The following is a 27,479-nucleotide window of genomic DNA, read 5'->3' as shown; positions in this document are numbered from 1 at the left end:
AATTTTTCCTCCTCCGCAATCGTCCAGTCAACTCTCTTTGGACGCTTTGGTTCGATCGCTCCCGTTCCTTCATTTTGAGACTCAACGGAGACGAGGCTTGGAACCGTGGGTGTTGCGTGCGGAGGTGATGGGTATGGACCATATGGAGGTGGAGCGTATGGAGGTGGAGCATATGGAGGTGGAGCGTTTGGTGGTGGGTACGGACCTTCAGTCCCACTCCTTGTGCTTGGAGGTGGAGCATATGGAGGTGGTGGGTATGAGTACGGACTGTACGGATAATGATATGACGGTGGAGGTGCCCAGGAAGCCGGAGGTGCAGCATGGGGGAATAATGCCCGTAGTTGCGGCGAAGAATTGACATCGGAGCGGTGATGCATCGGAGAAGACTCATCTTGGGGAGATGCTTGTGACCCGTCGGACTGCAAGAGATCGGTGAAGGTATGGAAATCTAGAGACCAACCGGTCATGGAGGAAGAGATTTCGGATTGTAGAGGAGAGAAATGAGCTCAAATGGGGTGTGGAAGGAGTGAAAACCGGGTGGGGGTATTTATAGGGGGGTTGGGGATGAAATTTGGGATTTTTTGCAATTTTTTTTCGAATTTTTTGGAGTTCAAACGGTCAAATAATGGTTAGTTCAACGGATAGTCCGCGTGGACCAATCGAAACGTGCCACATCACTCCCGCCCCACCCCTCTTGCCAGCGCACGCCGACGCCAGCGCGCCGCCTCGCTCCCGCCCCCGCGCGTGTGCCAACGCCAGCGAGAGCGGGGTGATAGCGCCCGGCGGGATCCATCCCGCCCTCTCTCTACCACTCGACAGCCTCCCGCCCGCCTCCCGCCTGCGCCGCGCCGATAGGGAGCAGTACCGCCCCACATTGGCACCGTTCTTACCGTAGGTATTTGATGTCACCACTGAGCCCATGGGAACCCATAAATGGGCTGAATGATTTGTTATGGCACTCCTGCCCAGGGCCCATGAAAACTAAAAATAGGCCAAATGTTTAGTAGCGAAACCTCGCAACAGGCCCATGACCTCATTAGCCAAGGGCCAGGGCCCTAGCAAGCACAGGTTTCCCTAGCCCATTTTTCTTCAACGGCGGGGGGCCACTGGCGAGTGGCGAGGCCGGCGAGGCGAGGTGCCCGCCGGCCGCCGATAGCCAGACGATCTCCTCGCCACCACGCGACAACGGCGAGGTGAGGGAGATTTTTCTTCCGTATCGCCCCGAGTCGCTGCCAAAGCCATGGCGCCATTCACTCGTCGCCGAGCTCACTCTCCCTCGAAATCTCTTCCTGCGATCGTATCCCAGCAAATAATATCTCCCCGGCGATCGAAATATCTCACGTCGCCGTCGCCGCCCCCGTCCCCCCGTCCTTTCTCGCTTTCCAGGGATGGTGCGGCCACCCGTCTCCTATCCCCTTCCGCGCGAGGCCTCTATAAGACAAATCTGCCACTCCACTCCGCACTTGCACTCGCGCTCGCGCTCGCGTCGCTGCTCTAGTTCTCTCCCGCCGATCGACGCCACCCCCACGTCCGGACCCGCCGTTCCTCCGAGGTGAGAGAGATCTGCCCCGTGTTTTGGGTCCAACTCTGCTTCCGCAGCGGGTGGAATTTCGTTTGTACTAGTTGCGGTTGTGATGAGGATACATTAGTAATAGATAATCATGCGGGTAGACGGTGGTTCAGAACTTCAGTTTGTTGCTTGCGTCTCCTTAGTGCATCATCGATATTTGAGTTGTTTTCAGACAATTTGATGTGGCAACAGTTTACACTTGGGGGTGAAATATAGTTCGGGTTTGTGAATAGGCGCAGAGATAAATAGTCACACAAATGAACAATTCCAAAATTCAAGTATACCCCCCTTTGTAACCACCTTAAACGATGTTAATGTATTCTTGCTGAAACCAGATAGAATTAGTTAACGAATAATCTCTGAACGTGGGGCCATGGGACAAGCATTTAGCATCAGCTTAGTTGGAGTCAAACCTTAAAGCTAGAGAAATTGATTCAATTGCTAGATGACCCGTTCTTTTGCTGTCATGTTATGATGTCCTCCACTATCCTTCACTGATCCTGCTGTCAGGTCATATGGCTAAAATCATTACATACTCAAAGCAGTAGATTTGGAAGTTTAAGTAGTACCATTCGCACGGCTGCCAAGTAGAGAACCTTCAGTCAGCTTACATGGGCATAAGACTGCGCTTTTCTACATTGGCAAACAGAAGCTATGTATTTTTCCAGTCTGTATTAATGCGTTGTCTGTGGTCACTAATTCAGTAGTTCTTACCTTGATCAGGAAATGGCTGCGCTTCAACCCTCATTTTCATCGACAATGGCTCTGAGGAGTAGCGGCAGCAGTCTGAAGTTCCCCAAAACTGCACTTCTACCTGGTTTTGGTGGCATTTCACGTCAAGACATGCAAGACAGGAATGCTAGCCTCGCTTGTTTAATCCCCAAGGTTGCTTCGGTAACTGACCAGTCAATAGCAGAACCATCAAAACCCAGGAAAAATAAGCACACTGTCGACCCTACAGCACCAGAATTTCTGCCACTCCCATCATTTGAAGAATGCTTTCCAAGAAGTACAAAAGAATCAAGGCATGGTTTCCTTTCACATTTGACCTTATGACTATTTCTTGGACATTCTAACATTCTAGTAGCTTATATTTTTTTGTGGCTTATGCTTTTCAGTGAAATCGTTCACGAGGAATCTGGTCATGTCCTCAAGGTCCCATTCCGGAGAGTCCATTTGACTGGAGATCAGAAGCACTTTGACACATATGACACCAGTGGTCCTCAAAATATAAGTCCAAGGACTGGTACCTCCCTGGCTTTATGCTTTGTTTTTGTGTCTTGAATTGCTCTGACATTCTGTTTACTTGTTTACTTATGTTTACATATCTTTAAATTGATATGCCCTGTTTTCTAGAAATCTCAATTGGGCTAATTAATCTAATTTTCAGAAAAAGGGTAAGAATATGAGATGGTTTTATATTATGCAAAATGCGCTACACGAATTTCCTTTAAAACTAAGTGTGATAGTATCAGAGAATAAGCTAAGCACTGATAAACCAGAAGAACTTAGAAGTGCTGGCATCACCCTGTTTCTGGGCTATTTTTCTCTTCCTTTTCTATGCACAGTTTGCTTTATATTTAGAATGGTTTATAAATGAAGGGCTTTATCCTGCTGACTGCTGTATTCCTTCAAAAGAAGTTCCATTGTCCCAGCATACAATTTAACACATTATGCAGTTTATAATATTAAAAAATATTTTGCAGGACTCCCAAAGATAAGGAAGGAATGGATTGATAGGAGGGAAAAGCTGGGTAGTCCTCGTTACACGCAAATGTATTATGCTAAACAGGGAATCATAACAGAGGAGATGATATACTGTGCCAAGCGTGAGAACCTTAGTCCTGAATTTGTTCGGACAGAAGTTGCCCGTGGACGAGCCATAATTCCTTCAAACAAGAGGCACCTGGAATTGGAACCCACGATTATTGGAAGAAACTTCCTTGTAAAGGTGAATGCAAATATTGGGAATTCAGCTGTTGTGAGCTCCATCGAGGAGGAAGTTCACAAGCTCCAGTGGGCCACAATGTGGGGAGCTGATACTGTCATGGATCTTTCAACAGGGCAGCATATCCATGAGACCCGGGAATGGATTATTCGCAACTCTCCGGTTCCTATTGGGACTGTTCCTATTTACCAAGCACTTGAGAAAGTAAATGGTATTGCAGAAAATCTGAGCTGGGAAATCTTTAGGGATACCTTGATTGAACAAGCTGAGCAGGGTGTTGATTACTTCACAATCCATGCTGGTGTCCTGCTCCGTTACATTCCTCTTACAGCAAAGAGAATGACTGGCATAGTTTCGCGTGGCGGCTCAATTCATGCAAAATGGTGCTTAACTTATCACAAGGAGAACTTTGCTTATGAACACTGGGATGACATTCTTGACATATGCAATCAATATGATGTGGCATTATCAATTGGTGATGGTTTGAGGCCTGGTTCTATTTATGACGCAAATGATAGTGCTCAGTTCGCAGAGCTGTTGACTCAAGGGGAACTTACACGTCGAGCATGGGCGAAAGATGTGCAGGTGACACTCAAAAACTTGTTCTGATTATACTGAAATATACACATGGTTTAACTTTGCATAAGGTAAATGATTAGTTGAAGATGACAGCGCCTATGCAAACCTGGTCAGAAAAATATTCTATATTGTAACTTGTGAGGATCTATACTCAAAACTTGTTGGATTTGAAAATGCGAGTTTGACAACATGGGAAATAGTGAACCAAGCTATCCTTCTGCAATACAACTAAATATGATTGATTGATCTACAAATTACATATCAAACATAAAATATGCCACTTTTAATACGGTCTAGCTGTTTAACATCTAATCAGCAATCTACTCTTATTTCAGTAGCAGCCATATCCATTTATAGTGCGATTAAGTTTACCTAGGAATTTTCTGTTAAACCTACTGACATATAAGTATATAACAAGGTCCAAAATTTCAAATTGCTCATTTATAGATCATGGTCTCTATATGATAAACTTTTTATGCCTTTTTCTATATATAACTCAATAGTTGAAGCTTTGGACCAAACTTCCTGCTATTTTTCTACTTTTAGGTGATGAATGAAGGCCCAGGGCACATCCCAATGCATAAAATTCCTGAAAACATGGAGAAACAGCTGGAGTGGTGTAATGAAGCACCTTTCTATACGTTGGGTCCACTGACAACTGATATTGCACCTGGTTATGATCACATCACCTCAGCCATTGGTGCTGCCAACATTGGAGCTCTTGGCACTGCACTTCTTTGTTATGTAACACCAAAGGAGCACCTTGGGTTGCCTAATCGTGATGATGTTAAGACAGGTGTGATATCCTACAAAATTGCTGCTCATGCTGCTGATTTGGCAAAGGGTCATCCCTATGCGCAAGCTTGGGATGATGCCCTTAGCAAGGCAAGGTTTGAGTTTAGATGGCTGGATCAATTTGCTCTATCGCTGGACCCAGTAACTGCCATGTCTTTCCATGATGAAACATTGCCATCCGAGGGTGCCAAAGTTGCGCATTTCTGCTCAATGTGTGGGCCCAAGTTTTGTTCGATGAAAATCACAGAGGATATTAGAAAGTATGCGGATGAACATGGTTACGGAACAGTAGAGGAAGCTGTGAAGGAAGGAATGAATGCTATGAGTGCTGAATTTTTGGCTGCAAGGAAGACAGTTAGCGGGGAACAGCATGGTGAAGCTGGAGGGGAGATCTACGTACCAGAAAGCTATGCAGCTCACAAATGAGGTCAGTCTCTTTCGTATTATCTAAAGTTTTCCTCCAGAGACACATGAACCTTTTGTTTTGAATATGTATGTTTTCTTAAGAAGCGTGAAGTAATCTGTCATAGAGGAATCATATGATAAATAGTTCCCTAGTTCAACCATTTTCACATAACTAAGCTAGTATTAAAGAATTCTAGCCGACTTGATACCTCAGTATTCATACATGCTAGTCAGTTAGCATGGATGTAACTATTACATCATTTCTGGATTTGCAGAAGAGAGTGCTTTAGAACTTAGAAGTACTCTTGATTCTTCAATCTTTAACCATTCCGGTAATCCTTTAAAATACGAATCGTTTCACAAAACTAAGCACGTTATCATAAATTTTGAGCCATGAATGCTTCTTTTTTTCTGTTGTATTGTTAGCCATGGGTACTGATCCATGTAGGATACAAAGCTTCCACCATAAAAAAAAGTATTTGTATTATGGGATTTTTAGCGGTATCATTTTCTATTATCTGCTGGAATCAACTTTTATTTGTACTTTTAGAAACTTTACCAAACTATTAGTTTATCAGACTTTGCATTTTGTGTAGTTGTTAATACAAAAGCTTGTTTACTCAATATTGCAAAATTTGTGTAGATCTCCTCAGAGCCACCCAACGAAGCAGATTTGCTGGTTAGGGCCTTCGGCAGCAGCAATTCTACCATCTTATGTTAGGAGATGGTAAGCAGTATGTGAATAAAGTTGGGTTGCTTACCTTCAGTATGTGAATGCCATTATGGATTGTAATAAAAGGAAACTCTGTTCTGTGTCCCTTTGCATTATTTTGGTCCCTCAAGTATTGTTGCGTCACTATGGGATTGTTGGTGATGAAAGTTGCACCAGGGGTGCCTGTATTCTCAACAGTGTAAAGGCCTCATGGCCTTGACTGTTGTGAGATGGGCTGAGAAAGTCCCTTTGAACCTGAACAGGATAATGCCTGCGAAGGGAGCGTGCAATTCCGTTTTCATGTTTTTCAGGAACCTGACAGCCTTCTGGTGGAAATTGAGGTACCAACTGTCCGTGAACGTTCACGGCTCCGCAGATGGGTCTGCCTGTTTCTTACAACTGAGGTAACACGGTACTCCTTGCATGATTTCATTAACCAGCTGTGTTACCATTTCCACAGAGAGTGGGGTATGCTTCCCAATAACTCTCAAGCAATCAATACACCCAAGAAATTTTGTGAAGAATTTGCTATTCCTATATAATATATTTCTATAACTGTCTATCTACATTTATTTACACTAGACGGGTAAAGCAAGATATTTAGAACTGCTACAGATTGAGGTGGGGGGTGGTTAGCTGCATGATGTCTCTCAGTTTGAGGGTTGAAGTACCAATCAGATTGCATTTAACTTGATCATGCCATGATATGGTATTCATCTTTTGAGATACAACTAATATAGTTCTTTCTGTACAGAAACTTTTGCCCTTCTCGTCAGGATGGTCAGATAGTGTAGTTCAATATTGCTCAAAATCCTTTTTAACAAAGAATATTGTAAATCTTTCACATAAACAGTTTTCAAATTCAGAATTATGCACGATTGTTTACAAATGTATGTTTTCTGATAGCAGAGGCAGGATCTTAAAACATCATAAATTCAAAATAGAAATAGATCGCAAGTCATTGCATTGGTGGAGAATAGTTTATCACTTTTACCTTTGGTCAAGTGCACGTCTCTCATGTATCACTTCCTGCTTCACTTTTTTGTACTGCATTGTACCTATGTTCATATAATCCAACTGCCATGGCTGACGTGAGATGTCAAGAAAAATCTAGCGGTGAAGCAAACAATTCTGCTTTGGCTGGATCTTTTGTGCTCTCTGCAGTACCAATGAACTATGCTCGTTTACAAATTGAAGATGAATACTGATTGTGCTTCAACGGCAGAGTTTCAAACCCTTTGGGAGATGAGCTAGGCACCCGATTTCTGTGGTATTGGTGCTCAAGTTCTCATGCCATGTCATTCCTTATAAGGGCTTCGCTAGCAAATTTGAGATGTTAACTACTATAAACGTCCGTTCTGATCTATGTGTAACTCTGTCTGAATGTACCCCGAGTATCAATTTTGTTACTGAACCGTGCTGCTTTACTGATATATGCTTTCGGTACCGTTTTGTGTGTACACTCCCTGCAGTCAACAATAGTTGACTAGTTAACGTAGACTGTTGTTGACTGGAGGTAATAATATTTTGCTTTATTGATAAAAAGGAAAGGTAAATAGGAACTTGTTAACCCTCACTCAGTCACTCTTGCCCGAAAATAAGCGGAGGTTTCTTGCAAAAGTATTTGGCAATTCCAAGCTTTATCATTTCAGAGTATCAATTTTGATCTAGGACTATATCGTTTGTTATATATATTCCTTCCATTCTCCACACAGATTATGTGCTTTTAACTCTCGAGTATCCACCGTGCCGGTCCGCAGTTGGTAATGTGCTGGTTTTATACTGCACACACATTACACATGGATAGCTTGACGGTGTGTAGAAAGGCAGATAACTTCACAGTCAGTAACACTGACATCCCTTCATACCGCGCTCGGTAGCTAGACGCGTCACAAACTCAAGATAATCAACTTTTTTTCTGGTACAAGTACTAACATCCGTTTTTGACAATTGACACTTAGCACCACCTATTTTACTAGAGCAATTTTGACCATTTGTTCTCTCTACAAATGTTTTTTTAAATAATTCAAGTCTATAAAATATTAATGTATGCTTCATGACAAGTCATATGTATGATATATGAAATAAAGCATCTAAAGATTTTTAGTAGAAAATAAAATTGCTAGAGAGAAGGTGATGTCAAGTAAACGACGGGTGTTTGCACTTGTTTCGGAGGAAGAGAGATCCACTAGGTGCTCCATTGGTAAGGCACGATGTGCTGGAAAAAAATTATGGGACTATTTGAGAGGGCTTCTTTTAAAATGATTTCAACGGTCAAATCAAAGCCAATAAAGCCAAAAAAAATGACTTCCCTCAATTTCTACTTTATTTTTCTTCTAGTTTGCGAAACAGATTCATGTTACATTGCGTGATTTGTGTAAATAGGTGAAGCCAAAAAAGATATACTCCTTCCAAACGGACCCTCAGTTCTCTTTCTCCTTAAGTTCGGGTGCATATCTCCAAAATCTCAACAGCCCGAAGCCACTGTGATTATTTCAAAAAGAAAAACCCACTGTTATAATAAACATACCCCATAACATTCTGCTTAATATCAACCAGGTTGTTGACACCGTTTGCATTTTTATAAGACTAAGCTAATCTAAGCTTAGCTAAGCTGCATGTTCCCATATCATTTCCACACCCAGATCCCTGCACGATCCCGCCGGAGTCTCCGCCACCATGCAAGCCACGGCCGCTGGTGCCGCGGAGCAATGCCAATACCCACGAGCTCTCCCCGATCCATCTCAACCGTCCACACGGAGACGTGTCGACCGATCTCGCCCTCTCGATTTTCCCACCCCTTCTCTCTCCAATCTCCGCCCCGCGCCCTGCCATAAAGGCACGGCCGCGCCCCCTTAGGCTGATATCAGCAGCGTTGCTATCGGGCCTTGCAATTTGAAAATAGCGGTCCGGCCCGCTCCTCAGCAGCGTTTGTATCCGTTTGCCAAAATAGGAGGCCGTTGAAGTCGTAGCAACGGCCCGCACCGAGCCAACGACGCATACCACTTGAGCCACCGACAGGCTAGGGCTTCACATGGGCAGCTACTGCGCGGCGGCGGCGGCGGCCTGGCGTCGCTACAGGAGGAGGGGTTCAACGGCACCCCAAAATCAGCTCCTCCCCGCTATGATGAGTCGGAGGACCGGGCCGGGCGGAAGGAGCCTGTCGGCGGCGAGGCGCCACCAGCTCCCCTAGATCTACCGCGGCAACCTTCAGCCTCAAGCTCCTCGACCTCACCTGCAGCTGCGAGGTACGAATCCGACTCAGTCTCACTCGCTGAGGGCGTCTCTCTCCTCATGCGGTAGATGCTCTCGAGAAATCTCTCGAGCTCGGGAATGCAAGCCATGCCGGGCCGCAACCTACGTCCTCTGCTCCCCCTTCCTCCCGCCCGGCGCCGAGTTCTATCTCAGCAGCTATGATTTTATTTGAGTTCATGTAAGGACCGGGTAGGAATGTTCCAAAACTCCACATATCCGTCGGTTCCGATGTCAATGGTCTCACCTATGCACTCTGATTTGATTTCCCCTTGTTCTCGCCGAAGCTGGAATTGCACTGCCGCTCCCCTAGGTCGCGCCGGGCACGCCGGGGGACCGCGCGTCCATCGAGCCAAGAGCCGCGGCACCCCTGCACGCTGTGTCCCCCGCGCAGCAGTGACCGCCGGTGATGGGAAAAGGTCACTGTGGCCGCCGCCTGGTTTTTAGTTTCCCTCTTCCCAAGTTCAGTTGTGTTCCTTGTGTAGCCCTGTCAAATTGGGTCACTGCTCCTGGGAAAATCATTATTAGGAACTAATCTGTGAAGTACTGAATCAGTTGCATCAAAGCGACAATTGCGTCTAATTCGTATCCTAATTTGTATAATGCACTTGACCTTTACAATCACCTAAACCTAATTTCGGCAAAGGTCAAAGCAATTAATTTTCTTCATCTGAACATATTCCTGATTTGCACTCAGCATTTGCTAGTTTAGAACACTACTTACATAGACTGCTATATATTTATTCATCTTACTTGTACTAATGTACGTTGTTGACATTCAATGTTACAGAAATCATTCAACCGGCTCAACTTCTCCAATGGATGCGCCTACCGACACCTTCTGTGGTGGAAACCAAACCCCCAAGTACCCACCATACACACCAGCCTTTGACCTCGATCCTATGCCGCCGCCACCGCATTCTTCCGACATGACAACTTTGCACCTGTCTCCCCTGGTCCCACAACTTGGGTCGCCTCAGGCTTGGCCCAACCAAACTGCGTCCCAACAGTTTGTGTTTCCTGAACCTAGCCTGCACATACATCCTGCCTCCAATGAGCCAATTGCCAGCCCACCTCGACGCACTACCAAAAGGATAAAATCGAGAGCTTCTTCTTCAAGGGGTCCGTCGTACTCTACCGCAGAAGACAAAGCACTATGCTCCGCATACCTAAATGTGAGCCGAGATCCTATCGTTGGCGCCTATCAGACTGCTGAAACCTACTGGGAGCGCATTGCCAAGTACTACAATGAGAACAACAAGTTCAGAGTCCCCCGCACACCCGACTCTTTGGCAACCCGATGTCATAACATTTCCAAGGACACAGCCCGTTTCTGCGGTAAAAAGGCGGAGGTTAATCGGCGAAGGGAGAGTGGGAAAACTGAAGAAGACAGGGTACTAACTTTGTAACATACTTTTATCAGGACACAACCATTCCGTAATCATACATGTGCACTTAATTTAAGTTGCTGACTTGCTTCTGCAGATTGAAGAGCTATTCCTTGGACAGGTTGGCAAGCCATTCCAGTTCATGCATTGCTGGACTGTTCTAAGGAACACTAGGAAATGGGAAGATTGGATTGCAACCAAAGGAGCAGATTCCGTAGTGGACAGAGAAGCACTGAATGCTGAAGAAGGTCAGGAATCCCATGCTGGAGCAGGGGAGCTTTGTAGGCCTATTGGTCGAGACAAAGCCAAAAAAACGAGACGTTCTGAAGGCAAGCAATCGTCCGAATCATCTGCTTGCATTGAATTGTTTCAACAAATAGCCAAGAACAAGGAACTGAGAAACCAGCAAGAAGCTATGTGGGCCAGCGAATACAAGCAGGTGCAAGAGCGTCAGCTTGCATTAAAGGAAGAATCTACTCGGCGGCAGCTTGCATTACAGGAAGAGCAAACTCGGATCCAGCGCGAGCAATTGGAGTACCAAAGGATGGAACATGATAGCAAGATCATGATGATGGATCTTAGCTCCTTCTCTGATGTCGCCCGTGAGTACTTTTTAGGCAAGCAGAGGGAGATCCTAGAGAAGCGCCGGCGAGGGGGGGACAACAGTAATGGAAACTAGACCTTATTCAAGCTGAACTATGTACTTCTTGCATGTACCTTTATTTCAGTCGGGGACCAGTGTACATAATTCATGGCTGTGTTTGTTTGTTTGTTCTCCGAATGGACTGTAATCGACAAAGATCATGTCTGTTTGATGCACTCTATTGTCAGAGCAAACTTTCTATCTAAATACATGTTTTCGATGAGTTCTTTGGCGTGCCACGAAGTAGATTCGACAGGGAAGCTTGCAGGTCTGCTAATCTGTATGTTCTTTTGTCAACTTTGAAATGGTGATTTGAATATACGATATATCTGCGTGTTCAGTGCTTGCCTGGATAACATCAAGATGGTGTATGGTGATGACTCTGCCGAGCTCAGTAATTTCAATCGTGTGATAAGGGATGAAAGTAAAAAGATAGAACTGGAAGCAAGCAAGAACCAAGATAATTTGGTAACTTTACTTTCAAGTTTTTCTTGAAGTTTTGTGCTGCTCCTATCCAATGTGAACTTTTTCATGCGCAAATAGTCATGTCCAGGGTTCAGGATCCTGGTAATTCGTACATTGTTTCGAACTTGGGTGATTTCAAAGCAATTCTTCCATTTCGCAAGCAACTAGTCACTCTTTTCGGCTATGCAAGCAAGCCGGAACTCTTCCATTATCGAATCTTAAGCTTACATGGAAGGCCCCAACACACTCAATTTGGACCCTTAAATTACATAGCAACAACAATTTTCCTCAAACGAACCATTAATTTGCGAAGTGGCAATTTAGTAAAAGAAGAAGGAAAACAAGCTGTACAAAGCATGGGGATGATACAATCCCCAGAGAGAAAGACACTTCAGAGCTGACCCAGTCTATGAGATTGCAGCTTGGCCTCAACGAAGTGGAAGGTCCAGGAGTTAATGGATGGTGTGATGCCCTCAAATATCAATGCATTCCTTTGTTTCTAGATATTCCAGCAAGCTATCATAAAGATCTCCATGAATATCCTTGAACGCAACCTAGGGAGAACTATCTCCAACCTAGGTTAGTAGCATATTCTCGGAATGCTGAATTCATAAGCTAATTGACACAAGCTTGGGCACCTAGAAAATGGGAAAACATATTTGCTCATGGAACTAATTTATATCAGTGAGAAAATTGTAGTGCATGAAACACTATCAAGCTGATTCTGTTAAGTTTCTTTCCCTTTTGCTGTTAGCTAACTTCATGTCTCATGTCTCATGTCACCAAAGTATTAATAGCTAACTTCATGTATATAAGCAAATAACTTCTCCCTGAATTCTCAGACATTTTCACACATATGTAATAGAGAACTTCTCCCTAATAAATAACTTCTCCCTTAAGCCATAACTTCATGTACAAATAACTTCACCAAAGTATTAATAAGTAACCGCAAGTAACACATATATGTGTACAGCAACGTATTAATAGATACCATCAACTGTATAAAAAAATATAGGCAAATTTACATAGTTTATTTTTCTCGCTGAATTCTCGGACGTTTTCTTACGATACTTGAAGAATTTTTCAAAGTTAATTTTGGACAAAGGTTAAAAGCAAATGTCTCATGTGACGTAGCAGTTTCTACAAGCAAATGTCTCATGGCAAAACTATAGAACCTTTATCCCTTCAAATTTCCTGGATAAAAAGTAATATACCTGAATCACCCTGCAGTAAGTGCAGGTCCAATCGCTGAGACAATGAACGGAGATTAAACATAAACAGTGAGCAAGTTAAAACAAAGACACTATAAAAATACCACAATTCTCAAGCAATGTAACTAAAGCATAAAACTTGAACCAACCAAGCAATGTACCTAACAGAAACAAGCAATGAGCAATCCGTTGTCCTTACCCCAGGTGCTGCCACACTCGTTCCACACATGCTCCATGAGGTCTTCCTGCAGCCGGTGATGCATGCCTCGATCTTCGATTTTTTTGTGGTTTGCTATCAAAGTCTGTATGCTTGGCACGTTCCTCGGGAGAAGCACAGGTGCAGTGGCATCTTCGAAGTCATCAATGGTCGCCAGCGGAAGTCCTCGCTCGTCCGCAATTGCCATGTTGTGCAGGATAATACAACAACTCATGATGTTCTTTAAATCTGCTACCATGAACATTCTGGCAGGACATTTGACAATTGCAAATTTTGCTTGTAGCACACCGAATGCTCGCTCGACATCCTTCCTGTAAGCAGACTGCTTTAAAGTGAAGAGCTTCTGCTTCTCAGTAACTGGACTAGGAACTCCTTTGATTAGTGTCGCCCAATCCGGGTATATGCCATCTGCCAGGTAGTACCCCATGTCGTAATGGTGACCATTCACGGTGAAGTTGACAGCAGGGGCATTACAAGAGGCGAAGTCATCAAAAACAGGGGACCTATGGAGAACGTTGATATCGTTCAGTGACCCAGGGAGACCAAAGAAGGCGTGCCAAAACCATAGGTCGGGCCCGACCACAGCCTCCAGTATAATGGTTGGCTTCTGTGTGTGTCCTCGGTGCTCATCGTGCCAGGCAACAGGGCAGTTCTCCCATACCCAATGCATACAATCTAAGCTTCCAAGCATTCCTGGGAACCCTCTGTCCTCAGCAACCTGCAGGAAGGCCTGTATATCGGTCTCATTTGGGCTGCGTAAGTAGCGTTGTTCGAAGAGGTCAACCACACCCTGGATGAAATGCTTGAAGCTTTCCATAATGACAGAGCCAGACATACGAAACTCTCGGTCCAGAGAATCAGGTGTGCAGGCGGTGGCAAGCAGTTTGAAGCAAGCAGCAATCTTTTGGTAAGGATGGCATCCCATCTTCCCGGCTGCATTTTCCTTCTCCTTGAAGTAGTCATCGTACTCAGTAACAGCATCTGCTACACGGCAAAACAGCCTAGGTGACACATGAAACCTGGAAAAAGCTTGACAAAATGTCAACGCAGACTCTCGTCACAACATAGGCATGAGAAACAAATGAAAATTGGCTCATATGTGCTCACCTCCTCCGGAAGAATGCGTCGGGGTAAACTTTTTGGGGGTCAAAGTAGTCAAGACGCAGCCGATGCCAACCCTCCCGGATGTTTCGCTTGACCATGATGCGTTTGACACTGTAACGGCTCCGCTTGGCCTGGCTATGAGCAGCAGCAAGTAGGCCATTTGCATATGCTGCGAGAATCTGCTGTTCGTCTTCTTCACTCGTCTCCCCATCCGGAGGTAGCCCTTGGTACTCGCGCATCGCACGTCGGTAATGGTGACCCATTGCTCGGCTGCAAACTGTAATACATGGGACAAAGAATGTTTATTATAGTCCATGAACAATATGGAAAATATACAAACACCAATAGAGTGGCTCACTAAACTAAATGCTAAACCCAACAAAGCAACTATACTTCTCAGTTCGCTTAAACCAGAGACGGGACACTAGCAGGGAAATTGAACTTGCTACTACACCGCAGCAGTAGCAATAAGCAACCCTACTTATGTGCCGAACTAAGCAAACTACTTCCTCCTAAACCACTGCAGTAGCAATTGACATTTGAACTAATTCTATTGCGAAATTAGATACTCTGCTTCTGAGTGTGCATGTACCCGAGCAGTCGGCCGGGTGGGGAGGGGATGTTGTCGGACACGAGGGGATGCCGTCGGCCATAGGGGAGGAGCCGCTGGCGGCCGGGTGCTCAGGGGATGCCGTCGGCCGCCAGCCGCTGCCGGCCTGGCGGGCAAGGGACAGCGTCGACCGGCGGGGAAGCTGCTGCTGTCGGAGGAGTGGGGATCCGACGCTGTAGGCCGCAGGGGAGCAGTGGGTGGTCGCCGGTTCGCCGCCTGGGGGGAGGGGGAGGGGAGGGGGAGGGAGCCGTCCGACGCAGGGGCGAAGCCGCTGTCTGCCGGGCGGATAGGGGACGACGGTGGCCGCATGGGAGGAGTCGGTGTCGCCCGGGTGGGGAGGGGACGCCGCCCGCGGCTCCGGACGAGGCGTAGTTGGCCGGGTGGAGAGGTGCTGGATGCGAGGAGGGGCTCTCGGGCGGAGGATCTACTGGGCGGGAGGAGCTGCTCTCGGGTGGCAGATCTGCTGGGCGGGAGGAGCTGCAGCGCGGCGTAGCGTTGCTGTCGCTCGGGCAGGACGACCGGACGAGATGTGGAGGTCTCGACACAGGGAGCGCGGGGGAGTCACGGAAATTTCAATCGGCGCGCGGGAAGTTTGCAAACGCGTTTTCACTTTCTGCTGAGATGGGCTCCGACTGGGCTGGCAAAACGCAAACGAGGGAGCACCTATGATTTTACACAGGCTGATAGCAACGCTGCTGATATCAGCCTTAGCTTCCAATCGAAGCTACCGCCTCACTGTCCAAAACTAACCCGTCCCATCTCCCATCCCATCCGCCGCTTCTACAGTGCTCTGATCACATGCCGAGCGGGAGGCGTCGCCGCGGCGCCGGCGGCGGGCGGGGATCGTCCGCGGGACGGATGGAGGTCGTGATTTCTTCGAATGCCCGCGAGCTTGTAACCGTTACTGCTGATCGTATTCGTTTTGTTACACATATTTATCTTCTATTCTACAATTTACATGAGATATGTTTTAGATGCTCCAGAAAACTGCAGGTTCGTTAGGTGCGTTGATCCTCCTCCACTTCATCCGCAACAGAAGTACATCTATTACCTGAAGAATCGTATCTTCAATCTAGAAAGGGAAATGAGCAGCGGTGACAAGGATAAGGATGAGGACGATAACAAGAATGGTGCCGGTTCACAGAAGGTGTCGTGCATTAATCTATATTGCAACTGCCCTTATAATAGGAACAAGAGGCCTCCGCCACCACCGCCTGCAATGGGAGGATACTATGGAGAAGGAAATTTGCTATGTGGGAATGGTACTAGGAGAGTAATCTGTCTTATTCATATGTTACATCTATGTGTTTGTTGTTTTGTTTAATTACCTAAGGCAAGTTAGATTTAATCCAGGATCTATTTACCCTTGTTTCGTATTGGTCCTCACATGCCACTTCATGTGTTGTGCGTTTATTTATGTAATGCACTATTTTATTGGCCTTGATTCCATTTCGTTACCTTATTTTATTATCTCTAAATAAATTAAAATAAATATTATGAGCCCACTTGAGCTCGTGGAAGATGCAATAAATAATCAGTGCTTGGAAAGTCAAGTACATAATAACATAATAATATATGGAAGATGCAATAAATGACAACATAATAAAAAATCAAGTACATGAGAACACAATTTGAACACAATGACAAGTTCATTACATGAATAAACCATACAACTAGCAAATCTTGCATACTAGTGAGTGCGTGGAGGCCACTTTCCCTTCCTCAATGCATCTGGATTCTCCTCCATTGCTGTCTTCGCACGGCGAATACGCTCCAGCTTGTGTTCCCTCTTCTCCATGTGCTGAGCAGCGTGCCTCCTTTACAGCTTTTATTTTCGCTCTTTTTCTGCTACCTTCTCTTGCCGTCTCTTCTCCAACAACTCCGTTCGCTCTGCAACCCACTCTTTCATTCTATGCAGATACTTCGTGTCCTCCTCTTCGATCTCAGTGTTGATCCACTGCTCAAAGTCACAAAGCGAGGGAGGGGTCTGCAAAACATTCAATTGTTACACACCTGCTATTACTCGTAAAGCATACATGATTCTATATATTTTTACAGCAAAAATATTATTAGAAAAATAAATATTCTTACAACTCAATGCGAATCCGACGAGGAGTAGGGTCGAACGCATAATTTTCACACATCCAATAATTCTGGTTATATGATTCCTCTTCATTAGACTTGGCTATCAAGGATCACCGCAGAAGCACATCGACACAGGAACACCACTAGGCAGCGGCAAATGGGTGAATGTTGTTCCCGTCATTATCTTTGATTTACTAGATTTACCGCGCCTAGGCATCTAAGATTGTATATTACATATATTAATAACTAAACCCTAAACTTTAAACAATTACACTAAATAATACACATAATATAGACCAAATCAATACGTAAAATTGAGGAGGGGAGTGAAGCGTTCCCCCCATCAGGGAAGACTTAAAAGTGTTGCTTTATCAGTTCCAGGAGGCTGATAACACTTTTATTACATCAGATGGTACATCACCGTACAACTCTACGCGGTAATGGGCAGTGAAGCGCCACTATCGCGAGGATTACAACTAAAACCCACACTACTACACTAGCTACGAAAAGAGGATCATCAGAGTCTTGCGCCATGCGGAACTCCAACGGTGGCCTTAACCACAGGCAAGACTGGGTGCAGGACGAAACCCTACTCGACGTCTTCGGGGATGTAGTCTGGATCTTCCACTGTAAAAGTAAGAATGGGGTGAGTACAAACGTACTCAGCAAGTCCAATCACACCCACGGAGGGGGGTATAACAGAAATTAATGCACAGAACAATCCAAGGATAAGGTTATGGTTCATTTGCGGAAAACTCGGTTGTATGCAAAGGTTCATTTAAAAAAAAACATTTCCAAAACGAGTTTTCTAGTACCAAAGAGCACACGATGTTGATCCACACAGGATCCAAGTTTTAAACTGCTACCGGACTCCCCGTCCGCCGTAGCACACGGCACAACTGCCGGACACTTTTCAAACAACTCACACCAGCCCAACCATTCCCGGAGAGAAACACTAGTTGTGTGACCACACCATAACTTGCCCAATACCGTGGGCACGGCTATTCGAATAGATTTTAACTCTGCAGAGGTGTGCAACTTTACCCACAGGTGGGGTACCACAGCACGAACACCTTAGTGCCGGTGCAGATCCCATCAAAGCCATTACCCATCCTGGCTAGACCTGACTAGCCACCACGGGATCTATCAAGGGGTCATTCGACCTATCTCCGAGGTTTAACCGGGGCATAAGTCACACAGAGCTTATCCCTTCTCCTTGATCACCCGCTGCTCTCAGCTCTCCTGATGGCTATCAGACCAACTAGTGGGATTTGGGCTAAGCCGTTGCCCATACAACGGTCAAGTGGTTTGCACGATAGGAAGTTAGGTGAGATGACACATCAACTCGGTCCTTAGAGGTGACAAGATGGATAACTCCCTTCCTCGCTCTACCACACAGGTACGAGCACACCCTCGGCAATTCACACAGAAATGCCATCCATCCCATCTGACTCGTCTTTCAAACCATATTTTATCCCTTCCCACACACACACACACTTTCTTTATGAAACCAGGTGATCAAGGTATGGTTATCACAAATAGGGTGGCTATCCTACCATGTTTTCAGCAAGCAAAGCCATGCAATTTTAGAAAACAGGCCACTGGGTTGCGTTTATAAAAACTAGGACAGAAACATGCATCAAAGGGCGGGATTGAACTTGCCATCATCAAACCCCTGCGGAAGGTCCTGATCGAAGCACTGTCCCTCGGGCTCGGGATCGCAGAACTGGTCCTCGTTCACCTGGTCACAGTCGGAACCTTCCTCGTTCACTCCGTGTCCTAAGGCACAAACAAACAGACACACAATCAAGCGAAAGAACTAAAAGCTTTCATCGTTGAGCTTGAATCGGAAATAATTTAGTTACGGAGTTAGGGGTAATATTTTTTTGGGTGGTTTCTTAATGGCATGGCTAGAACTATACTAGAAAGGGCGTGGTAAAGTTTCGGGTCGATCGGAGATCGTTTCGCACATAAAATGACGAGGTAAAGAGGGGTTCAGGGGTTAAACAGGGGCCCAGGGGCTCATTTGTAAGTTTTCTGAAAGGAGAGGGGCTTGTTTGTGAATCCTAGAAACATTGGGGGTACGACAGAAAGTATGAGGGGTCTCTTTGAAAATAAACCTACATAGTGGAAGGGTCTTGTTTGGAAAAATAGTAAAGAGGGGGGCCCTTCCTGCAAAAGTGTACAAAGGGTGGGGGCCCTTAACCGGATAGGGGGAAATGGGAGGGGCTTAAGGGCAAAATTGCCCCTTTCTTCCTCCTCTTGCCAGCAGGAAACAGAGGAGGGGAGGGGGAGGTCCGGCGCCAGCCAATCTCGGCGGCCCGGGGCCCGATAGCGGCTCGGGGTTGGGGGGAAAGGGAGAGGGGGAGGAGGGGGTCCCATTCCGGGCCTTACTTCGGGCGGGGGTGGCGCGAGGCAGCCGGCCGACGGGGCGGGCGGCGGCGGGCAGTGCGGGCCGGCGGGGCGGTGAGGGGGGGCCTGGGAAGGGAGCTGGGGGGGCGGCGGCGCGGGTTGTGGGGGTGCCGGGGTGCGGGGGGGCCAATTTATAGGCGGCCGTGGTGGAGGAGCGGGCGGGCGGCTGGTGGCCGGCGGGGCGGCTCCGGGGCGGCCATTAATGGCGCTCGGCGTGCGGCAAGGCGCAAGCGCCGAGGGCGGCGTCGAGCACGTGGGGGAGGGGGCTGGGTGCTTTGCGGCACAGGGCGACGGCGCGAGCGGCGAGGCGGGGCGCCAGCAGCGGCGGGGCGGCGAGCCGTGCAGCGCGTGCGCGCTGCGGTACGGCCGTGCGCGTGCGCGTGGGCCGGACGCGTGCGCGTGCGCGGTTCGGCGGTGCGCGCGCGTACGGCGGCGTGCGCGGCCGGGGAACGGGGCGACGTGGCTGGGGCCGGAGGCCGGGCGGCGTGGCGAGCGTCGGGCGGCACGGCGGGCGGCGCGGTCACGCGATGCACGCGCTGGGCGTGCGTGCGTGGGCCGTGCGTGCGCGCGAGGGGAAAGAGGTGGCCGTGGCTCGGAAGCCAAGCAGGAGGGAAAAGAGGAAAGGAAGAAAGAGAAGGAAGAAAGGAAAGAAGGAGAGGAAAAGAAAAGGGAAAAAAAGGGAAGAAACAGAAGAGGGAGGAAAAGGGAAAAAGAAGAGGGAGAGAGAGGTCGCGTCGGCGTCGATCGCGGCGGCGACCGCGGCCGGTCGGCCACGCGCGCGACATTCGTGCGCTGCGCGAGGGGAAAGGGATTGCGTCGGCGTTGATTGCGGAAAGCGGTCGCGCGCGGTCGTCGGACCGCCGAGCGGTGCGGGATGGGACAGCGGCGAAGAAAAAGAGGGTACAGACATTGGAAAAGGGGTCGGGGCTAGGGTTTTGACGACGAACAGTTTTTAAACGAAGCACTCTAGCGCGTGATTCAATTCGGTAAATCTTTAGGGCGTCACAGGGAGAGAGGATACCTTGCTCTCGAAGATCTATGGATCAAATTGAAAACTCAAATTTTCAAGATCAAATACGTCGATTGATGAGGTTGGACGGGTGGAGGAGAGATAGAAAAATTGAGACGGGGTAAGAATATGGGGAGGAAGGCTCGGACAGGGGAAGATGGTCGTGGTATATTGGCAGCGAGCTCGGCGCCAAGATCTTTGGCGCCGAGCTCGGCGCTGTAGACCCTGGCGCCGAGCTCGCTGCCATATCGGCGCTAGCTAGGCAGGGCATGTGGCATCTTGGCGCCATGAATTATGGCGTCGAGACGTGTGACCTTGGCGCCGTGGATAATGGCGCCGACCCCCAAGGTCCAAACATCGGAATAAGTCTATCAGTGGTCCAAACGTAAACTTTTTACGTAAACTTTTTCTGTGAAAAGGGCCAAAATGTTAAAAAAAAGGCAGCTCGAAATGGTCTGACATTTTCTACACCAGGATTGTGGTAATCAAATGAAACATGTTGCATTAATCTATGCTTTGCCATGATATATTGTTGGTGTAAACCTCCAAACTATGTGAACTTCTTCTGCGCAAACTTATCATATTTTTCATTGTAAACAAAATGATAATCTTAGATAAATGTATCTTTCACTTTCAATGTTTCTTAAAGCCAAAATTTTCATATCTGTGAATAATCTTGCTGACATTTTCAGGGAGGCTGATGAGGCAATGATCAAGAAACATTCTGCTCGACAAAGTGCCTGACCATTTGAGTAGGGCTTGGGCGAGTTACCTGCTGGTTTCGGATGTTTCTCTTTTTTTTTGAGCGGAAAGAAGTTTCATTCGGTCATCACAATTTTCTGTATATCACAAGGAGAAAATAGTACACTCTTATGGTTCCCTGCTAGTCTCTGAAATGGCAGTTTCTGTTGGTCGGACATAAAGAGGGATTTTCGAACAGTGCCTGAACTTGCGGTTTTGCCGTAACTTAAGAAACACTAGCTGGCATTTCTGTAAGCATCTTTCTGGTTGTGTTTGAAAATTTGTTTGCATTTACCGTCATGATCATCATCGGATAATATAGCTAGCATGATGCTCCGATTTTTCACTTGCATAAAGCGTTTTGCTTGGGATGCAACCATAGTATATATTGGCGTCTTTCATTTCAATAGTTGAAATTGTACATTTCATTCATGTCTTGACTCTTGGGTGTCTGATTGGAGATCAGAAGTTGACTGGATTCAAAACATTTCTTAGCTAACACAACTCCGGCATGGAAATATGAGGAAACACCGATTACCTTTAATATTTATGATGCAGCAGCTTTAGAAATGGTGATATGATACAGTGCGTTAGAATTGGCCTAGATGTTTCTCCATATTCTCGTTATGGTAGCCAAACACTACACTATTAACATTTGCATGTGGCTAATTGATATCCTTGGCGACAGTTCATGCTAGGATGCTGAAAGGTTGGTGATACCAAACCACCCCGGACAAACAAACCCAAGGTCTTGTTACGACTTGCGAGTGCGTGGAAATGCGAATGCTGAAAAAGAATTATCCACCCTCGGGCATCTTTTTGTCAAAAAATAAGTGAATATACATGGGGTGGTGTATGCATATGGACTCGGTCAGCTCGGCGTGCCCCCTCTCCTGGTTTGCTCGGCACTCGCACACACATCCTATACCCGCGGGATGCGGGTGCGCGTGCGCATTGCCCATTCCCCTAGAAGCCTAGACTCACGTCCGCGCTTCTTCCTCTAGGTTATTTGTTCACACGGTCAGTCCACCACACCTGGTTTGGCTCGCCTCATTTTTTTTCCATCGACATCGTCTGTGCTTTGAGTTTTGGATGGCCAAATCGGAGGCGAAATTTTTTTTTTCGGTATGTCTTGGTCCAGCAAAACAATTATCAGTTTACGGCTTCGAGCGTGTGGTAACCCTGAGTTGGGTTAGAGTTCTTTTAGTATCTTATATGTAAGCGAAGAGTGAGTTTATATTTTTATGTAATATTGAACCATTTGTAATCTAGAATTTCTTCTCGAATGAATCAGCAGTGCTCTGCTTTCCTTAAACAATTATCAGTACAGCGTGGAACATATTGTAGCCGTCATTGGGCCTTAATTCTTGGGGTCGAACAGTTGGACCGTAGCAAGTTGTAGCGGGCCGAACGAACAATTTCTTGACTGGCGCTGCTGGGGACCCAAGCCAGTTGTAACAATTAGCCATGGGGGCCCAAGCGCAATGGAGGATAATTTTGCATGGGCCCGAAGCCTAACATAGACTGCCCTTATTTTTTGACACAAAACAACTGAATTATTTTGTTATCTGGACTAAAGGATGTTTTCCCGCTTGTTTGCCATGGCTAATAGCAGTTAACTATAGCCATTCAGATGCAATAGCTGCTAGTCCGAAAATGGAAAGAAATGAATCTGAATTGAGTCCAAACTCTAGCACTGGACAGGAAGAAATGATTGATGAAAGCATGAACAAAAATGGCAGGTGGTCATGCCACTGGAGGAAAAAACGAGCACTTCGTTATACAAGTGTGCCCGCTCTGATAAAAAACAGAAGACACCTGGCTACTCTGACGATAGCAACACGAACATGAACAATCCCATGATTCCTACACTACAAACATGGTCGCCTCCTTCTCTCTTGTTCATCAGTCTAATCTTTGTCGCGTGTGTTTCTTAGAAAAAAGACACGTGATTAAGCATGGATATATAAATAAATATAATGTGGTGATACCCAACCGACATGTGACAATCTCCAGTTCTCAAATAGCTCGTCGCTCTTCACCAGGATTAGTCATAGTTGATCAAGACGACGAGGAGGCGCCGCTGGTGTCGTCGTCCCTGGAAACGGCGGAACCCTCGGAGAACTCGTCCTTGTACATCTCCTCGATCATCGGCTTCCACAGCCGCACGCGCGCGTTGATGAACCAGTTCGATATCTGCTCGTCGTAAAAGCTGGTTGTCAGTTACGCAGCTAATTGCAATGCCAAATGCAGATTAATCTGTGATGTTGTGTGGAGCAGCAGTACGAACCTGGCTTCTGCTCAGACCGGTGGTCACCGCCAGCCTCAGCTTCTCGCCGTCGTCGGGGTACCTGTTGCGTTGCGGGACGAAGCGCCATTGATGAGGCTGCGAGCAGCACAGGTGTGTGGTCACATCGCATGGCGGAAGTTTCGGGCACTTACGGGTGGAGGAAATGGTCGAAGAGCCACGCCCGGAGCACGGCCACGGAGCCCTCTGGCAGGCCCCGGATCGGCCGCCACGCCTGCTCCGCCCGCGCCACCGCGGCCAGCTTCGTCCGCCGGGCCACCCTGTCCACCATCTCCTCAGTCACCTCCTCCTCCTCCTCGCCGTCGCCGTGCTCCCCCTCCTCGCCGGCCCGCGGCGACCGCTTCGCCGCGGCGGCGGCGTGGAGCCTCAGCCTGCGCAGGATGGCGCGGCGCAGGTTGCCGAAGTGCCGCGCCATGGCCTGCGCCATCAGGGACGTGTAGGCGGACGCCGCGCCGTCCCCCAGCGCCGGCTCGAACGACGACGCCACGCGCCCCAGCTCGCCGAAGTAGCGCTCCTGCCGGCTCTCCAGCTGCAAGCGATTTGCCATGGCATTTTTTTGTAACCAGCAAAATACAGTGGTAATCTGCTATCCGATAGAACGCAAGAACTGTAACAGCATGTTACCTCGCTGAGCAGGGCGAGGAGCTTGGCCTGGATTCCGTCGCCGTCGTTCTTGGCCGCTCGACGCACCGCACGGTGACCGCCGGCCTCGAGCCGCTCCTGCTTGTCTGCAGCCGCCTCCTCGTCGCCCGCGCCAGCCGCCAGGTCGGCCATGCGCACCACCTCGCCCAGCAGCTCCTGCGCCGGCCTCAGGTACCGGGATCCTCGCAGGACGGACATCGTGGCCGGCGTCGGCGCCGGCGCCGGCGCGACGACACACGAGCAGCGGCGGTCGGTGGCCGGGCCGAGAGGCCCGAGAGTCAGGAGCAACGGGCCAGCGCCGTTCGACGAGCCATCGTCCTCCTGACGGCGGTGGTCGTCGCAACGGCAACACTGCTCAAGCCTGAAAGGAGCCGGCGGGCCTGGCCGTGGCCGGCCGGCGACGGCGCTGCGGGGAGCAGGCTCATTGGAAGCTCGCTTTGGTGAGCCCTTCTCGTGCTGCTTCGCCATGACCATTGATTGCTGGCTACACACCCAAGGACGCGTACTTATGACTGATCTGTACCCTGAAACATCAATGCGGTGCACATCACAAGCTGCCGAAAGTGATCAGATCAACAGAAACAGAAGGAGCAACTAGCTACAATCTATCTGGTTGAACAAGGCAAACAGGAGATTGATTGCATGCTCAGAGTGTAATCCGAGCAGTGTTGGTATGACTCAAATTAAGATCCGAGTATTACAATCGCCAGAACATGCGTGGGGTTGCTATGACAGACAGGCTCGCATCTACCTTTGCTTTGGTGTGGGGCGGGGCGGCAGCAGAGGGCTGGACCGGAGGCAGAAGATGCAGCTGGCTAGAGAGTAGAGGCAATCTTATGATGTCTATCTATATGATGCATATATAAAGTTGCAAAGATATACAGCACAAATAAAGGCATGCCAAAAGGGGCTTGGCAGCGGCATACATGTACACACAGCCGTGCACACTCAAGTGTGTGTGGAGTCCTATAGCTTGGTTGGCCTGTGACCTGCCTGCCCACTCTGTACTGTGGAGGCTTGAAGCCTTCAGCCTTGGACCATCGATCTTTGGCTCCTTTTGCTTTGCATTGCACTGTATGTTCTGCATTGAACCACAGAACCAGGATGCACCAACCACAGGATCCATTCAAGCTTTGCAACTTAGTGCAAGCCTCAGCTCCTTTGTGTGTTGTCACTCCGAAACTTATTACTGTCCTGTCTACACTACTACTACCACTACTCAGTAGTGCTGTGATGCAGAGTCCAGTCGTCTCTCTACCGCTGGCCTGGCCTGGGTAGCTTTTCTTGGGGACTCCAACTGCATCTCTGTGTGTGTGTGTGTGATGTGTAAGCGTGCCGGCTGCGGCCGGCCGGCCGGCCGGCTGCGAAGAAATGCATGCTACACCCCAGCAGTACCACTAGCTGGCTGCCTGGGCTAGGTGTGGTGTGGTGTAGTGTAGAATCTCAAGAAAGCCCGGCCGGCCGGCCAGTGCCAGCATCTCAGATCAGAGCTGCTGCACGCCGCGTTGCTGCTGCTTTAAGCTTTACTGTGCGCGCAGCTGGCTGGCTGGAGATGGCTGGCTGCCTGTCATGAGGCTATCTCCAACCGTCGCTCTCTGTATCCTTCTTTATATCCGTCATTTACATACTTCTCTATAAGATTCTCTCCTCTATATCTCATTTCTCTCCAACAACGTTCTCTAAATCTCGTTCTCTATACATTAAACCCTATATTAGAAACGTATTTTGTTCCAAATTTTTGTACGTACGTATCTATCATACCTCAAATGCTATGAACATATTTTATTTTTATTTAATCCAGTGTTTAAAACGTAAAGAAAAAATAGAGAAGAGGAGAGAGAATCTCTGTATATAGAGGAAACCTGTAGGGTTCTCTATTTTAGAGGATCATTTAGAGAATGCTGCTAGAACACATACAGAACAGAATCTTCTCTGTATACAGGGTAGACAATGGTTCAGAGTCTTCCGACAGCCTGATCCATGGAAAGCCCGGATCCTTTTTCTGGGCGCCTCCTGCCGCCGCCGAGGCAGTTGGTTGGGGTGCACATGACATGACATACTCCTACCTACATGGCTGCTGCTTCTTCAGCTTGACCATGACCCAAACTTGCTGCACACCACTGTAGAAGGCGCTTGGCCATGCATGGTGGAGCGAGTACTCATCAGCTGATAAGGTCACCAGCAAACAGGCGTGAGATCTCACGCCCATATCGAGTATATGACTATATACGGCCATGCACATGGATGTGACGGGTGGATGAGCACACCAGCAGGAACAGCTATGGATCAACAGGAAAGGAGCCTAGGTCAAGATGAATACAGTTCTGAGAGGTGCCATGCCATTGCGTTGGGGAGTAGTCTAGTCTCAAGTGAGGCTGATTGGACGGATCCTAAAGAGAGTGAGGGGAGGAGTGACGGGTGCTGTTCGGTTCTGAGGGGCAGGGCTGTGCCTTTTCTGCTGCTTCAGGTGATGGGTGATCCATCGATCTCCACAGTGACGACGTTCAAACTTGCAGCAGGCGACTGATCGGTTTGAGGCTGCTTTGAACGGCCCACGTTTGACCAACGAATGCTTTCGCACTTTCCAGTGAAAGGCCTCCCAAACGTCTGGTGCAGTGGTAGACTGGTAACTAGCAACCCCGTGTCTCTGCTGATGCTTGCCTCGATTGAACTCTGAAGACAGCCATGCAATGGTAATGGAAGTTCAGAGCATCACACTGAATTTTGCATTACTACACCGGAAGCAATTCCTGCAGTGAATCTATCCATTGTGCCAAGGAAATTACTGATGAAAATATATCCATTTGCTTGCGCCTTTTAATACATCTGTGAATTTCCCTCTCGAGGAAATATAACTAATTGGGACTGATTCCGAGGGTGCAAGACAGAATTCCAGCCGAAAAATGTACGACCTGACGACAGATCATCAGTCCTATTTGCCCAGGATGATCAATTCCTTGGACCCACCGAGCATCATACGGGACCGGACCCACAGGACAGCAATGGCCCCGCAATTACTCGTATAAATACAAGCCATTCTCTGGGGCAGCATCCATACTTTATCTCCACCGACACGAGGTACCATGTGGAAAATCCAATGAAAATGACACGAGCTTCAATATTTTCTTTTAATTGCGAGAACAGGGATTTGTCCCCCCGCCGCCCCCCCCCCCCAAAAAAAATGAAAACTGAAAGAATTATCTTATCGCAAATATAAAATAAAAAACTCAAATATCAAAACGATCAACGTGCTGTAGCTCCAATTGCACAAGATAAAAGGGAACACAGTACAGCAGCTGGTCCTCACCAGTAACCATAACCCCAGTAACATAAAGCCTGAAGCGTGCACTTGCAAGAAAGGCTGAAGATTCTTCTGCAATCCA

General features: G+C 47.7%; 4 protein-coding genes across 8 annotated transcripts; 1 reads left to right on the top strand and 3 right to left on the bottom strand.

Moving 5' to 3' along the window:
• The first annotated feature begins 1,396 nt into the window (after positions 1 to 1,396).
• Positions 1,397 to 7,455, top strand: LOC112872838 (phosphomethylpyrimidine synthase, chloroplastic). Of its 5 annotated transcripts, none has more exons than XR_003224731.1 (8): positions 1,397 to 1,552; positions 2,294 to 2,595; positions 2,689 to 2,816; positions 3,277 to 4,103; positions 4,644 to 5,319; positions 5,941 to 6,024; positions 6,187 to 6,413; positions 7,235 to 7,455. XR_003224731.1 is itself a non-coding variant. In XM_025935877.1 (6 exons), the coding sequence occupies exons 2-5, from the start codon at positions 2,297 to 2,299 to the stop codon at positions 5,316 to 5,318; spliced, it is 1,929 nt and encodes a 642-aa protein (XP_025791662.1). In that variant the 5' UTR covers positions 1,397 to 1,552; positions 2,294 to 2,296; the 3' UTR covers position 5,319; positions 5,941 to 6,139. The 5 variants fall into 5 exon arrangements, 1 of the variants encoding a protein (XP_025791662.1); XR_003224729.1 differs by having other exon boundaries at positions 6,764 to 7,455; XR_003224730.1 differs by having other exon boundaries at positions 6,208 to 7,455.
• A 5,350-nt stretch (positions 7,456 to 12,805) lies between these two features.
• LOC112877537 lies at positions 12,806 to 13,836 on the bottom strand. Its single transcript, XM_025941859.1, has 2 exons — positions 13,168 to 13,836; positions 12,806 to 12,951 (listed from the first exon to the last, which is right to left on the bottom strand). Exons 1-2 carry the CDS (start codon positions 13,610 to 13,612, stop codon positions 12,935 to 12,937), a joined length of 462 nt encoding a protein of 153 aa, XP_025797644.1. The 5' UTR covers positions 13,613 to 13,836; the 3' UTR covers positions 12,806 to 12,934.
• Positions 13,630 to 14,528, bottom strand: LOC112872702. The gene is made up of 3 exons (XM_025935773.1): positions 14,293 to 14,528; positions 13,858 to 14,204; positions 13,630 to 13,688 (listed from the first exon to the last, which is right to left on the bottom strand). The coding sequence occupies exons 1-3, from the start codon at positions 14,526 to 14,528 to the stop codon at positions 13,630 to 13,632; spliced, it is 642 nt and encodes a 213-aa protein (XP_025791558.1).
• Positions 14,529 to 22,907: 8,379 nt separating this feature from the next.
• Positions 22,908 to 24,977, bottom strand: LOC112874034 (BEL1-like homeodomain protein 11). The gene is made up of 5 exons (XM_025937183.1): positions 24,848 to 24,977; positions 24,079 to 24,620; positions 23,589 to 23,983; positions 23,437 to 23,497; positions 22,908 to 23,342 (listed from the first exon to the last, which is right to left on the bottom strand). The coding sequence occupies exons 2-5, from the start codon at positions 24,568 to 24,570 to the stop codon at positions 23,208 to 23,210; spliced, it is 1,083 nt and encodes a 360-aa protein (XP_025792968.1). The 5' UTR covers positions 24,571 to 24,620; positions 24,848 to 24,977; the 3' UTR covers positions 22,908 to 23,207.
• Between the last annotated feature and the right edge of the window lie 2,502 nt (positions 24,978 to 27,479).

The sequence above is a fragment of the Panicum hallii genome, chromosome 9, assembly GCF_002211085.1.
Source record: "Panicum hallii strain FIL2 chromosome 9, PHallii_v3.1, whole genome shotgun sequence".
NCBI lineage: Eukaryota > Viridiplantae > Streptophyta > Magnoliopsida > Poales > Poaceae > Panicum > Panicum hallii.
This window is presented reverse-complemented; position numbering and strand designations above follow the sequence as displayed.